Genomic DNA, 14,914 nt, shown 5'->3' with positions numbered 1-14,914 from the left:
ATATCTGTGAAAGGATATGTCCTTGCCTAGGAATACCTGCTTTCAGCTCCTGAGCCTTGGGTTGCTCTAGCACTTGGAATATGAAAGACTAACAACATACCCTCACCTACCAACTTCCCCTGCCCCAATGTATTCTAAAGATCATCTAACTATTAAAAAGCCCTTATATAAGTTCTAGGATTTTTTTTCACAGACTGTACAACCTCTGTGTTTAAAAGATCTAACATTTCCCTTTCTCTTTGTAACTGCTTGAGAATCAGAGGTCTGTTTCCACACAGTGGATGCCCACGTGTGGATTTAAACCAAAGCTGTGTCCATAGCTCCCCCTTATGACCACTCAACAATACACAAGCCTCCTTCCAGTCCTGCTGTTTTAGACAACGACCAGCTCACTGGTTAAGTTTTAATTGCTTCCAATGAGGTCAGCAAAGGTATTTATTGAAAATCTCTGAATAAAAGGCTCCACACACTCACACAAGCGCACGCGCTTACACGCGGAGAAAATCCTTTTGCCTGTTGATTTATGGAAACAATTATGATTCTGCTGGAGGATTTCTCAGCTGAGAAATAGTTTGTTGCTACAGTAGAGAGGCTCAAGTTGCAGGAGGCAGACAGCAGACACGGAACTCTTGTGTACCCAGCTGTTCCAAACAGAACAAGTAAGTTACTGTTATTTGTCTTTAAAACAAAGCTCAGTCTTTTCTGAAAGATTTTCTCTTTCTGTGGTTATTGTACTGTGGGGGGAAGACTTTTGAGCTGTGTAAATATCTACAGTAATTGTGCTGTAGTACGTATGGAAAGAGACGCTTGGAGTTCTCCAGGGCAACCCTGACACTTAACTTGAAAAATCTGGGCAGTTTAAGGGAAAATAATTATGAAGCGCAAATGTAAAAGCGTATATTAATGAATCCCAGGGAGAGTGCTCCAACTTTGTTGATAGCAGCTGTAAAACTCGATTTAATTCAATAGCTGTAAGTACGTGGTGTTTCTTAACAAGATAGTAACTGGAATGAATGGTACAGTTTTCTTGTGATGCTTCTCCACTAATGCATAGCTCTTCTGAATCTATGCGCAGAGTGGCAAAGATGTTAACATCCTCTGTGGAAGCTGTTTTAAATGTGCTTTCAATATTTAACTACACTGAGACGTTAGACTATTTACCTGCTGAAATTTATACATACATTTTTTTTATCTCCCTCTCTCCTCCCCCTCCCCATTCCTAATCTCTCATTGCAAACAGAAGTCAAGTAGCAAATGCACTGCAGCAACTGGCCTTGTGGCAACCTGTTTCTAAAAGGATATACCTATCAACTGTGTCCCTGAAGGAGGAATCCTGTTACTGTTATCAGAAGCTGAAAGTTAAGGTTAACAATTTGGAAAGAGCGACCACTTTTTCTCAAATTAATCTCCAGTTCACAGAGAGGAGGAGGCCCATGACCTAGGAGTAGCAATCAACGCAAGATTCAGTTCTCATTATGTTATTCATGAACACCCGGGGCACTACACTATAATGCGCAAATGGATACTGACACGGATCCTGCCAACTCTGCTCTACAGATCTTGCTTCCACCTTGTCTGTCTAGTGGGCACTATATCTCTAGCTTGCAATGACATGAGTCCGGAGCAAACGGCTACGAGTGTGAACTGTTCTAGCCCCGAGCGACACACCAGAAGTTATGACTACATGGAAGGAGGGGATATAAGGGTGAGAAGACTGTTCTGTCGCACCCAGTGGTATCTGCGGATTGACAAACGAGGCAAAGTGAAAGGGACCCAGGAGATGAAGAACAGCTACAGTAAGTGATGCCTTTATCACAGCCCTGCTGAGCTCTTTATGGTTTGTCTAAGATTCACTTTCTGGTGCCATGTTCTCTTTTCCTACGGGGGCAAAAATCAGTGTACTATATCAAGTCCTAATTTTTCTACCTTGAGATTTCTGCACTAAATCCCTAAAATATCTCTGGTATAAGGGCAAGTGTACTTACCTTATGGTTGGAACTGATATGATTGGAAAATCCTGTGTGGCTTAAATCCAAACTACTCTTTAGTAAGAAGACATGTCAGTGAGCACTCACGCTGATAGGCAAAGCTATCAGCTTGTTTCCCTAGCAAAGCTCAGTAGCAGTTTGTATAGAGTTCTCAGTGGGTGGTCACCAAACTACCAGCCCTTAGTTTGAGGAGCAGAGAATGTATCTGTTTTTATTAGTTGTGTTGTCTTTGAAAGGACTCTGCCATGGTACTAACTGGTTAAGAATCTACTTTCTGAGCACCTTCAAATGTGTGCTTCTGAAACAGACAAGTGTCTGTAATGCCCTCAACCATCTTTTCTAATGAGTTTGTATTAGAGTCCTTAACTCCCCATCCAACAGGTAACAGATCTTTCTAGCAGTTTCTTTATCAAGAGTCTTTGTCATGAAAGGTCTTTGTTGTTAATTTAAGAGGAAGATAAATCTGAGGAAGCAGAGCTGAGTTGGAAGACAGGTTGTGTCCAGACTTTCACCTGGAGCACCCCACTTTCCCCTCAAGACTCAGTTGTGCTTTTGCCTTAAAATGCTAGGGCTTGGGTTTTCATTTAATGGTTACAATTAGTAACTAATCTCAGTAGCATTAAATTCAATGACATAAAACACACACTCAACATTTACCTTAGGTATTTAAAACCCACACATGGAAATAGGTTTATTAGCACTGGTAACACATGGGTAAGTTGACACTGTATGTTTGATAGTATGTGTGGCAGTATAGTTGGAGACAATAGTATCTGTGACAGGATCACCTCAAGTTCTTATCTGTTTCTGAAATACCCTGTTGGCTCTAAACTCACTGACCAATAAATAAGAGTTTGGTGACTCTGTTTTTAAAATGAAAATGAGGGCCCTTCATTTCAGCCATAACTCATACAAACTGAGTAAAGAAACATGCCTGCTCTAGAGGACTGATTCTATGGGATTCAGCTCAACAAATGGCCACTGGAGGAGGATTTGCTGATAGACACTTCTATGTGGCCTTTTCATTTGATTTGAAAATCAGTGAACCTTATTGTGAATAATAGAATCTGTTCGTGGGGAGTTACAGCAGGTGTCCTGTCCCCTGTTAATGACTTTGGGGCACTTCCTTAGTGTTCCCAATCTTCAACTTGTAAACATGAATGTGTTTTTCAAAACACTTTCTTCTTCTCACAGTCTATTCTGTTCTAAATCTGGGAATGTACTACACAATATAAAGCCTCAGTACTCACTACCTAAATGTCACCCCAAAGTGAGGTAAAGCGCCTGTCCTCCTCCACAATAACCATGCAGTCAGGGCTAATTTCAAACTTTATAACAAGGTTATTATCATAGCTCAACTGTAGACTTTTTTTTTTAAACTTAATGACTATTACCTTTGAATGCTTTTTACTAACTCATAAAAAAGGTAAAAAAATAAATAGGTGGGAACATTCAGTGAAAATGAGTACTATGATTATTTGAGATTAAAGTAGTTACAATTGAAATACATACATATATGTGAATTTTATTTTGTTTGTGTTAAATTCTGGGAGCTCATGAATTTCAGGTATTTGTACACATTGACAAACTGGTAAAAATCACTTTATAATTTGAAACATGGTATAGTGCTAAACCTGAGAAGCCCTAAATCCTGTTTGGCAAACCTCATTCCCCTGAAGCAAACTCTATAGTAATAAGAAAGACAAAAGTCTCATCCTTCATCATGGTGTTGGAATATCAGAGTGTCTTGTACTCAGAAAGACTTGACATCGTTTATGCAAATAAGTTTCTTACAAGCCTTTTAAGTCTAGAGTTATACACTTTCTTGATATAGTACGATCTCCAGGAGAGAGAAAAGCCTCGTGAGAATCTCTCAGGTAAACTGTAAAATGGTTACCTCAATGGTTACCAAATGGTTGCCCTGCCATTCTACTGAAAAGACAAGATTTCCCCCAAGTTAGACAGACATGAAGGTACTTTTGTGTGCAGGAAATCCAAGAGTCAGAAGAATAAAGGAGAATAATGTACTGGGAGAAAATTCTGATAATAATTGCCTGTTTGTTGAGACAGACTTGCTCATTTTAAGAATGAACCTAAGCAGATAGAAGTATGTGAGGCTGGAGCTACTGAGTCAGGGACCCCAGATCCAAATGGTGTGCCCAGAAGAACTGGTTCACAGTGATCAAACAGCATGAGAAATGCAACCACAAAAGCTTAGGGTGGTTTCACAGTTTTCAGAGTTAGCTTGATGATCTGACAGAGGAAGCCCCCATGTAGCTGTCATTAGAGTGACTGGATTCAAATGAGTAGGGTTCAGAAAGAAATAAGGCTCAACATTGAACCCCAGACTTCCTTCTCATGGTTCTGTGCCTTCCACTTTTAAGCAGGTCCTTGAACTTCTCAGGAGGCCCTTTACAGTGGCATTGGTTTTCATTTTCTCCTTGTTAGCTTTTGTCTGAGTGAACGGAAACTTGACCTGAGGATATGGATGAGATTTGACAGGCTGCTTGCCTCCTCAGTGAAGCATGGAACCCTGGGGCCTGCACATGCTAGGCACACCTGCTACCCATTGAAGCACATACGAACCTCCTGGGAATATGCTTTATAAAACACTGGTAGATATGGACAGGCATGACAGAAATAGGTGAAAGATCTGGGAGTGTAATGTGCTTCCAAGGTGTTGGGCTGGGCTGGGTGGACCTAGAGCAGAGAGGAAGAGAGAGGAGTGGGGGGGGGTTGGCATTATCACTCATGTCTCAAATCTTCAGGGGAATTGAAACTTCACTTCAGGTATCGTGGTATTTGCAGCCCCTGCTTTAGTCTCCTCCATGCTAGATTATCTTGCCCAGAGCATTGAGTTTAGATCAGAGTAAGTAAATTGTATAGCAAAAAGACAACAAACAAACGAACAAACAAACAAAATCTTCCAAACAGTTCACCCAGGATTTGAGAATTTGGGAGGAGCCAAGAGAAGTAGACCACAGTTTCAACTCTTTAGGACAGCCAGAGAGGAACAGATCTCTGCTCCCTTCTCTCTGGTGGCCCCTCATTTTCATTCCACTCTATCGACAAAACTGGGATATAACAAGAAGAAGAGACACAGGAGAAATTTGTACACAAGGAAAGCATTGGTAGGCAGCCTCACGGAGGGAGAGGGAATGCATGGTCAATGCTTCAAGTGCTTGTGTTGTAAGGACTGTCCCTTGGAAACAAAGCCAGAGGCTGGATTTAGATAATTATTGGAGTGGCCAGTTCATCAGCAGACAGAGGCAATCACTCCACACCTGACAAGAATAACGCTGCTGTTTAGCTGGGAGCTGAGGTGCTGAGTGAGAGATGGCAGCAGTGAGAGACAGATGTGGGACGGAGGACCTAGCCCCTTAGGATCATTTTCCTGCTTTGTTTGTATTCAGTAACTAAAATATTGTGTTCCCAACAATAATTAACACCATCCATTCTTCTGGGGAACTCCTTGATGACCAGAGCTTCTGATTCTGGAGGAAACTCATCTGCCCTTTTGAGCATTGTTAGTCCATTGTAAGAAAGGGTTATTTGTTCTGAGAGTTGGCCAATGACTTGGCAACATTCTCCTTTGGATTGGTAGGCTGTGATGGGATGTGGCCTCCCAGTTGGAGGAATACAAATAAACACAGCATTGTTGGATTTGACTTTGGCCACAGAATCTCCAGCAACTCAATTGTCAACAATTCTTTGGGTGGGTTCCTGTCTGGCTAGTCTCTATCGTCCCCCCAAGTTCACTCAACATCTTAGAACACCAGGAGTGTAAATGTGCTTGTATCCCAAAGAGTTCTTAGTAATTTTTGTGAAAGAACAACATACACTGTCAAAATAAACAAAATTAAAAATGTAACAACTGCCTTTGAAAAAAAAAGATAAGGATCATGCCACACTTGTGGAACATGGGGGACATGTACAAAACAAAATCCTAGACATGATAGACAAGCTGGAATCTTCTAGAACTGGTAACTGGGATTCCTTATTAAAAGAATTTCAAGTCTTTAAAATATGAAAGATGAATAAACTGCTGGGGGGGCAGATTTAGAAATGTTGGCTACTCTGAAAACTCTTATATTAATTTTTTCCATGTTCTAATTTTATTTACTTATGGCAAGTATCTGAAACTTACTAAATGCTACTCACTTCACTAGCTCAAATATGTTCTCTTAACATCTCTTCACTTAAAATAACCAGTTGTTCATATTTACTTTTCTTAGTTTTAATTCTATGTGTGTCTGTGCAGATGTCTAGTGAGGACACAGGTGTTAAGAACCCCTCAAGGCAGAGTAACAGGAAGGTTGTGAGTTGCCCGATATGGGCTTTAAAAATCGAACTCAGGTCTCTGCAAGAGCAGTCCATGCTCATAGCTACAGAGCCATCTCTCCAGATCCACACTGACCATGTCTGCGTTACAGTCATTGCTGCATTGATCTAGATCCGACCGTCTTTTCCGACCGCTAAGCCGTGTAAGATCTCTGCAGCCTGTGGGTTAGGAGAACTACAGGCCCGAGTGACAGAGTGACCCGAGGGAGCAGGGGAGGGAAGGAGGATTTTAGACATGTGGAAGGAGCTGCTCTTTCTAATTTTTTTCTTCTATTTCTCAATCTTGGCTGAATATTGTATTCATCTGGGGCCTGTAAAACTTACTGATGCCAGATCCCATCCACAAAGACTCATTAAGTTGATCTAGGGTGCAGTCTGGGCATCAGGAATTTTAAAAGCTCTCTAGATGATTCCGAGCTGCTTTCAAGGCTGAGAACTACTATACTATGGGAATCACATTAGAACACTAGAAGAATTGCAGCACAATTGAATCAGAATCTCACCAGGAGAGTAGAGACAGGAAATCAGCATTCCTTACAGTTTTCCAACTAGAGAAAAATTTATCGCTAGGGTTGCAACCTGTTACTTAGGGTGGTGGGTAGAGTTGATAGGTGGGGTATGGGATACAGACTGAGCCATCTCGAGGATGCTTGTAAACATTTTGGAGCCCTTGGATTTTAGAGGGTTTCAAAGTTAACCGTTTCCCTCCCACTCACCAATGGACTGGAGGAATGCATCTCTGAATTATGAATCAAGGACTTCTTCTAGGCCACTTGGACTAATCTCAATGGCGTCAACATGTGCTGGACAGGCCTAGACATGCATGTAAGGACAGCCCTGGGCATGATATAAGAAGGTTGCTTAATTGGATGACACAGCTGCTTCATGACAGGTGCTGGAGCAGGGGGCCAAGGGAGGTACAGACATCAGTGTCTGTCTGCTTCTGACTGTGAACTTAGACACTTCTAAATTAGGCTTTCATTTCTCATAGCCATGCTACTAAATTGAAAGGTAAGAGACTGAAAAAGACAGTGACTAACCTAGAAAACCCAGTGGGCACAGAATCACAGGTCCCCAAAGGATGTTTCCAGTCCAGTGGAAAGGACTGGAGACTGGGATTATATACAGCATGAAGGTTGTACTTTAGTTACTTCGGGTTTCATTTTGTTTTTGGAGTAAATATTTTGGTAGCATGGTAACATCTGGAGCACCACTATGGAACAACACAGAATCTCTACATTTAAATTTCACATCTGGCACAGAACACATAGGAGAAAAGTCAGGGCAATAGCTAATTCCTACACTTCAAGCAGGTTGAAAATAAAACCCCTCTTCTGAGCACATGCTCTGAAAAGCTGTGTTCACTGAACAGCAATGGAGAGATGGCTCAGTAGTTCCTAGCAAGCACTGCTTTCTGCAGAGGACCTGAACTCAGTTCTCAGCACCCATGCCAGGAACCTCCAGCTCCAGGAGCTCCAACAGCCTCCTCTGGATCGCTAGGCACCTGTACTCACGTGCACGCTTGTCTCCTTCACCACGTACACATTATTAAAAATAAAAAGTCACTGAACATTTAAATAATTATTGACCAAGGTTCATCTTTGCATTTGAACTTATCTGTAGACCTACCCTAAGTAGCAAAATAATTCAATATTTTTTAAATACCTTCAACTTTCTTAAGTGGCATATTTTTCATTTTCCATTATACTTCTCATTTTATGTTTGTTTTTGAGTTTTGGATGCAATTATGGATATGTTGACAGAAAAATACCTTCAGTTTTCTTAAGTGGTATATTTTTCATTTTCCATTATACTTCTTATTTTATGTTTGTTTTTAAGTTTTGGATGCAATTATGGATATGTTGACAGAAAAATTTGAGACGAAACTCAGAATCAACTCAGTCGGCACACTTTCCTTAAGGCAGTGTTTCCAAATTGTATTTCTTAGAACACTGGTGTCCCTTGAGATATTAATGGTGTTTCCTCAAGCCGTTTCTCTGGCTTGCTGACTGGGAACTACTCCGTTAATAACGCTGTATTAAGTCTCTTGCAGCAGAACTCTCTGAGTCTATGTTACATTATGGTCAGCCTCAACGTCAAGGAAACACTCTATGGGGGTTTCCACATTGACTTGACAACAGAACACTCCTTTGTCCCCCTCCCCCCCCCATCAATCTCCCTGCTCTTACTCTTGGTAGAACATTTAAATTTCATTAATTTGCAACTTGAGAACAAACTGGAATCCATCTTTGGAGTAGTCAAGAACTAAACCAACCTATTATTCAGCTGTTTGTCTGAAATAAAAAAAGCCACACAACTATCCAGAACTGCCCCATGATTGCAGAACCACTGGAGCCCAGCAGCTATGTCCATACTCAAGCTTGCTTGTTAGTCTGCATTAAGACAGTACTTTGCACAATGATGGAGGTCTAGATCCAGAGATTTCCAGTGGGATTTAAGCCTGATTGGAAGTGCTGTCTGAGCTCTAGTCAGCATTATGGGCTGTTTTCCTGATAGGAAAGGATGCCTATAGCTATGCCCAGGCAACCAACAAACTACAGAACTATTTCTCATACACTCACCTAAAATGCATCATGATTTCAAGGTGATTGAAAAATTCTTATCACATGTACTCATGTACAAACAACAGACTTTTATTTTACTTATCAAAAAAGTGGTTCAAGCAAAAGCTGTCGTTATTTCAGTTTTATCAAGTAACAAGTTTTATTAACTGACCAATAGGTATTTTTAGAAATCTAAATTATAGGCTCTTATAGGAAAACTATGGTAGGGCCAGTCATCTGAGGTTTTTAAAGCGAAAAGGGCCAGAGGCTCATCTATCGTCTCCACACCTCAGGTGTTTTAGGAGCTGGACACTGGGACACCTGCTCATTGCTGGTTCTTTCTATGTGTAGCTGCACTCATGCTAGAGTGTTCTCAGCCTCCTTTTTAATCCCTCTGCTCCAGGGTGCTGCATTCAGCCAGTGGAAGAAGGCAGAAAGATTTATAGTCATTAAATATATTTTTCATGGGGGCTGGAGAGATGGCTCAGCAGTTAAGAGCACTGGCTACTCTTCCAGAGGTCCTGAGTTCAATTCCCAGCAACCACATGGTGGCTCACAACCATCTGTAATGGGATCTGATGCCCTCTTCTGATATGTTTGAAGACAGCTACAGTGTACTCATGTAATAAATAAATAAATAAATAAATCTTTAACATACATATTTCATTTAACTGATTACATATTTAAAATCAGGTATAAGTAAAAATATGTCAAATCATCAAGAAAATTGATGTAAATAGGAACTAAAAGCCTTGCTAAAAGAAAAGAAAAACTCATCTCATTTTTTCTTATTTTCTATCCTTCAGAAATAAAATTATTCCCCAGAAGCAATTTGGCTAAGTTTTTTTCTATGTAATTTGAAGGGGCCAATGGAAGTTTGTTTGTTATCAAGGTCGACTGCATAGCCAGGCACAGATAGTATTGGTGACTGGGGGATTTGGTATCAGGGCAACCTGAAGACCAAGCCTCAAAGAGCTGTGGTCTGTTTCAGTATTCGTTCTTATTTTTATCAAGAAGTATACCCAGAAGAAATAATTCATAGTTGATACTGGCTTAAGGAACATCTGTATCAAAAGGAGACAGAGAGAAAACTAAGAAAACCTTTAAGAATTAAAATAAGTTGTGCTGCAGAAAACAAGCTGCAGAGTGGTTATTTTAGGGTGGGAATCTGCCTGTTAGTGAGGGAGGTCCTGGTATTGACCGGTTTTGTGTCAATTTGACACACACCTAGGGTCATCAGGGAAGAGAGAATACCAGCTGAGGAACTGCCTCTATCTGATTGGCTGTGGGCATGTCCATAGGGGCATTTTCTTGATTAATGATTGATGTAGGAGGGCCCAGTTCATTGTGAGTGGTGCCCCCATGGCAGGTGGTCCTGGACCGTATTGGAAAGCAAAAACTGAGAAAGCCAGTAGGCTGCATTGCTGATCGGTCTTCCCTTCAGTTCTTGCCTCCAAGTTCCTTCCCTGACTTCCCTTAGTGACACACGGTGACCCCGGGCGTTTCTCAAGTTACTTTTGGTCAGTTTTTAATCAGAGAAATAAAGGCAAAGCAGAGGAATCCTGAATGCAGTGATCTGAGCACGGACATGTGCTCTGTGAGAGATAACTGAGAACAGGGAGGTTGGATCTGTTCTTACTGGTTTGTAACAGGCCTGATAAGCAGTGCGTCTCTTGTGTCTTATAGAGTTTCTAGATATTTTTCTGATCACATCCCTGGTTGGTCTGGTTCGAGGAAGGGAGGCACAGAGTCATGGGAGGTCGTCTGTGGAGGATGCACCCTTTATTCCTTACTTTGCATTAATAAGAAAGACATTTGAAAGATTGAGGCTACTTTTCTGTTTTCATTCTTTTGTTAAATTCAATAGTTCCAATGCCTCCCTTTGAGAGACTAAAGGATAGTAAACAATTCCACAGCCTGGATTTTTAGAGAATTAACAGTTTAGTTGGGGGGTGGGGGTGGGAGGAGGGTTACAGGCCAGAGGGGGCGAGTTTAGAGAACACAACAAGAGAGAAGCTCAGGTGTACTATCCTCTGAGCCTTTTAAGATGCTTGCTAGTTATCACAGTGTGAAGTTTGATAGGAAATGAGAACAATTCAGCATCTCTCAAGCTATCGGTATTGAGCTCATCAAAGGCAATCCTGATTTTTCCTTTATTTCAAAAAAAAATAAGCACGTGCGCACGCATACACGCGCGCACACACACACACACTAGAAAATATAAATCTTTAGGATTGAGAGATGGTTCAGCAGTTAAGAGTACATACTTCTCTTGTATAGGACCAGAGTGTAGTTCTCGGAACCCATATTAGGCAGCTCACAAGCACGTGTGTAACTAGCTCCAGGGGGACCCAGCATCTTCGTTTGGTCTCTGTGGGCATTGTTCCCCTACTCATGCACATAATTAAAAATCCCATCCGTGCACATAATAATTAAAAATAAAACCTTAAAAAGTCTCCATGAGAACATTTGCTTGTTAATAGATGATCAGATTTTATCTGGTTGGAGTATTTACTAAAAATATGACTATCTCCAACTAAAATGTTAATTCTCTTAGAAACACACTCTGGGAAGGTCTTCACTACTGTACTCTCAGCATGCCATAGAGAGCTATCAAAGACTGCTTTTTTTAATTAATAAATGAATTGAATAGGGAGGCCACTCCATTTCATATGATGACTTTCTATGAAGAGAAACTTTTTTGGAAGTCATAATTCAAGTTATGCTAGCTTGAAAACAACCTATTTTTCACATGTACAGCAGCATATATTTCTCTTTTTGGGTTTTCAGTCTTCGATTCTAACTTTGATGCTTGAGTCAGGGCATACAAATGATGGCTATAAAGGCTACCTTGTCGTTATGAAGGGAATCCTTTTTCCCGTAGTACTTCCCAGGAAGCCAGGGATGTGGTGGTTTTCAGACACATGGTTAACATTTTAGGTAGAATTGTAGAGATGAACTGCTGCCCCCTGTAGATCAGAGGAGTCTGTGTGTGAGAAGTGAGAGGTGACTCCCTTCTATGAATGGTGCACCGATCATAATGTGGCTATTCCATGGCCTCGTGGATGGACTCTACCTGGAAAAACTCCAGCCAACTTTCCTCTTCACGTCTCTCTTGCTTGCTTCAATTTGGTCAGACATTGAATCATGGTTATTGATCCCAGAGAAAACTGGCACGAATCTGTATCTCAGCTTTTAAGATTTACTTTAACATTTATGATCTTTTAAAGTATTTTAATAGTTTATTAGGCATTCTCATTAAAATCATTACATTGCAGAGAAATAAATTTGTTTTCTGCTCTTGTAAATCTTTGAATTTAGTCTGTGAAAAAAAAAATCTGTGGCCAGGCAGTGGTGGCACACGCCTTTAATCCCAGCACTTGGGAGGCAGAGGCAGGTGGATTTCTGAGTTTGAGGCCAGCCTGGTCTACAGAGTGAGTTCCGGGACAGCCAGGACTATACGGAGAAACCCTGTCTCGAAAAACAAACAAACAAACAAAAAAACCAACAAAAAAATTGTGACATATAACAGGAAACATTTTTTTGAGTGACTAAAGAATATAGCTAAAATAGGTTAATTCTTTTAAAAAATAAATGTCAATACTGGAACTGGTGAAATATTTCCCTGTGGTGTAAGGATTTCTCCTACCATAAACATGAGCCAGCATTCCTCATGGCCAGGCCATTTGGCTCATTGCTACATCAATTTTAATTTTAAAATTATACACGATCCTGTTTGTATCATACTCAGGTGTCATTCACTTTAATTATGACATTTTGGTGTGTTCAAAACTTGTGGATGACTCAACTCAAGAAATATCCTCTCTCTGAACTGATGGATGGTTTCCTGGAAGTTTTCCGGTGTTAGCATGTTTACAGAGGGCAAGACCGAGAAGTAGGTCTTATGGCTTTGCTGTGTGGCATTTAGTGGCATTGCGTGTGAGAGTGTAGGGAATTCCCGTACGTGAGCATTATGATAGCATGTACAGTGTGGTCTGCTGCACACTTTCCTGTCACATATATTCTACTGCCAGCCCCCTTCATCAATACCTCTTTTCATGGAAACGGGGAAAAAGGAGGTATCTCAAGTAATATCTTTCCCCCAGTAAAAGCACAGGTCATCAATATTAAGATAATAATTAAACTTTCTACTATAACAAGTCTATATGTGTGTGTGTATGCATATATGGAGCTACAAAAAGGGACAATGTTTCTCCCAAACAGTGTAAGTGTGCAATACTTTGCTCACATGACTTGACTCATTTCACAAAGTGTGGATGGGCTGGCAGACATAGCCATGCTTTGTAAGTGGAGATTGGCTCTGAGCTCCTAAGGGAAGCAAATGGGTAGAGTGTGATGTGAACTCACATAAGCTTAACTCAGAAACAGACTTCTAGTTTCCACTACTTGTATCACTATACTCTGACTGCTATCATTAAAATTCCACATATCAATATGTACCATGCTGTAGTGTAATTTGCATCTAAAATATATAAACATAAAATCTTCTTTCTTGTCATATGGTCTAATGAGTCTTTAGCATTATCTTCTATTAAGTTAATGCTTTACTCCAATTTCCTCCTTTAAAACATCTCCATCTGTTGCTCGTTTCCTTGCGTTGGTACAGTAATTTCAGGTTTTTTTTGCTTAAAGATTGCTAAAAATGCAGAAACAAAAAACAGACTTTGAATGTGTTTCCAAAATTTATTGATATGTTTGTACTCTGCTCATTAGTGTCTGCATAATTTATAGAACACACACACACACATTAATTTCTGAAATTAAAGCAGTCAGTTTTAGGGGTAGATACAGACCTGGGACATCTAGTCATAGCAGGACTAAGCAACCTTCTTTTGGGGTCCTGTTGTTAAGAGTGTTAGTGCAGTTCTGATACATTACATAGGTATTGTGATATGATTGACATTAAGTGATTCTAGTGGCTTACAAAAACAGTTTAGAAGTTCTGTGTTCTCAAAGTTACAAAGGTTCTTTCTAATAATTAAGAGTAGTGTTTGTTGAAATAGATTTAGAGTATATGTTATATAGTATACTGTGACTGCAATGATACATAAAAAATTTACTATGAGGAAAATTTCAGCCCATTTGGAGATAGCAGCTCCACAAAGAATATTAAGTACTGTGTAAAGGAATCCTTACATCTTATGACCTACCTGTCCACAGGCTCTTGGCCCTTTTAATAGTAATAGACATGAATCTGTATTGTGAAGTGGGTCTTCAATCAGAAAATGCTACCTCTAAGTCAGCCATGCTTCACTGCATCCCTTAGACATATTTTGCCAGACCAGTTGTTACTGTAGCTCATTCACAGTGGGGTAGCATTGTTCATTATCTTTCTCCTCAACTATTGTTCCTTCCATCACATGAGAGATAGCCATCAGGGATGAATGAAGCTTGCATTCCTCACGCTCCATGACTCAAATATGCGGTATCTCCAGAACTACAATATTTTGAGTTCTGGAAGGTAACCAAGGGCTAAGGCAACAGCACACAGGTACGCCGAGAGAGAGAGAGCAAGCTTAGGAAGCTTGTGCATCAGAAGGTTTCCATTTGGCTTGCTCAACCATCTTCAGTGTTAGTTATCCCTGTCCATACTGCATTCTTTACCTTGTCCTCCCATCCCCCACTACACTTGATTCTTCCTGCTCCATTTTTCCCATTTGTACCACCCGTGTTCTGTCTGTCTTTTGACATTCCTTCCCCCATACCCTCTTTCTGACTTTGTGACTTTTAAGGATTCTCCTATTTTAGCACACATATGTAAAGATTCAAAGCTAGCATCCATATATGAGGTGGATCAGGTGGCATTTGTCTTTCTGGGCCTAGGTTACCTCACTCACAATGTTTATTTCCAGCATCATCCATTTGCACACCAATTTCATTTTTCTTTATAGCTGAATAAAATTCTATTGTGTATAGGAACATAGGTACATAGGTCATGACTATTGCAAATAGAGCAGCAATAAATAATGGATGAGCAAAAAATATGGACTAGCAAGTAGC

The 14,914-nt window shown here is 40.4% G+C and overlaps 1 protein-coding gene across 1 annotated transcript in view; it reads left to right on the top strand.

Moving 5' to 3' along the window:
* Nucleotides 1-467: 467 nt before the first annotated feature.
* The window catches only part of Fgf7 (fibroblast growth factor 7), a 52,461-nt gene continuing 38,014 nt past the window's right edge, over nucleotides 468-14,914 (top strand). Inside the window, exons 1-2 of the mRNA XM_028756477.1 lie at nucleotides 468-659; nucleotides 1,241-1,796. Coding sequence (XP_028612310.1) covers nucleotides 1,511-1,796 — 286 coding nt within the window. The 5' untranslated portion in view covers nucleotides 468-659; nucleotides 1,241-1,510. The remainder of the gene's footprint in view (nucleotides 660-1,240; nucleotides 1,797-14,914) is intronic.

The sequence above is a fragment of the Grammomys surdaster genome, unplaced genomic scaffold (genome assembly GCF_004785775.1).
Source record: "Grammomys surdaster isolate TR1022 unplaced genomic scaffold, NIH_TR_1.0 129, whole genome shotgun sequence".
In the NCBI taxonomy this organism is placed as follows: Eukaryota; Metazoa; Chordata; class Mammalia; order Rodentia; family Muridae; genus Grammomys; species Grammomys surdaster.
This window is presented reverse-complemented; position numbering and strand designations above follow the sequence as displayed.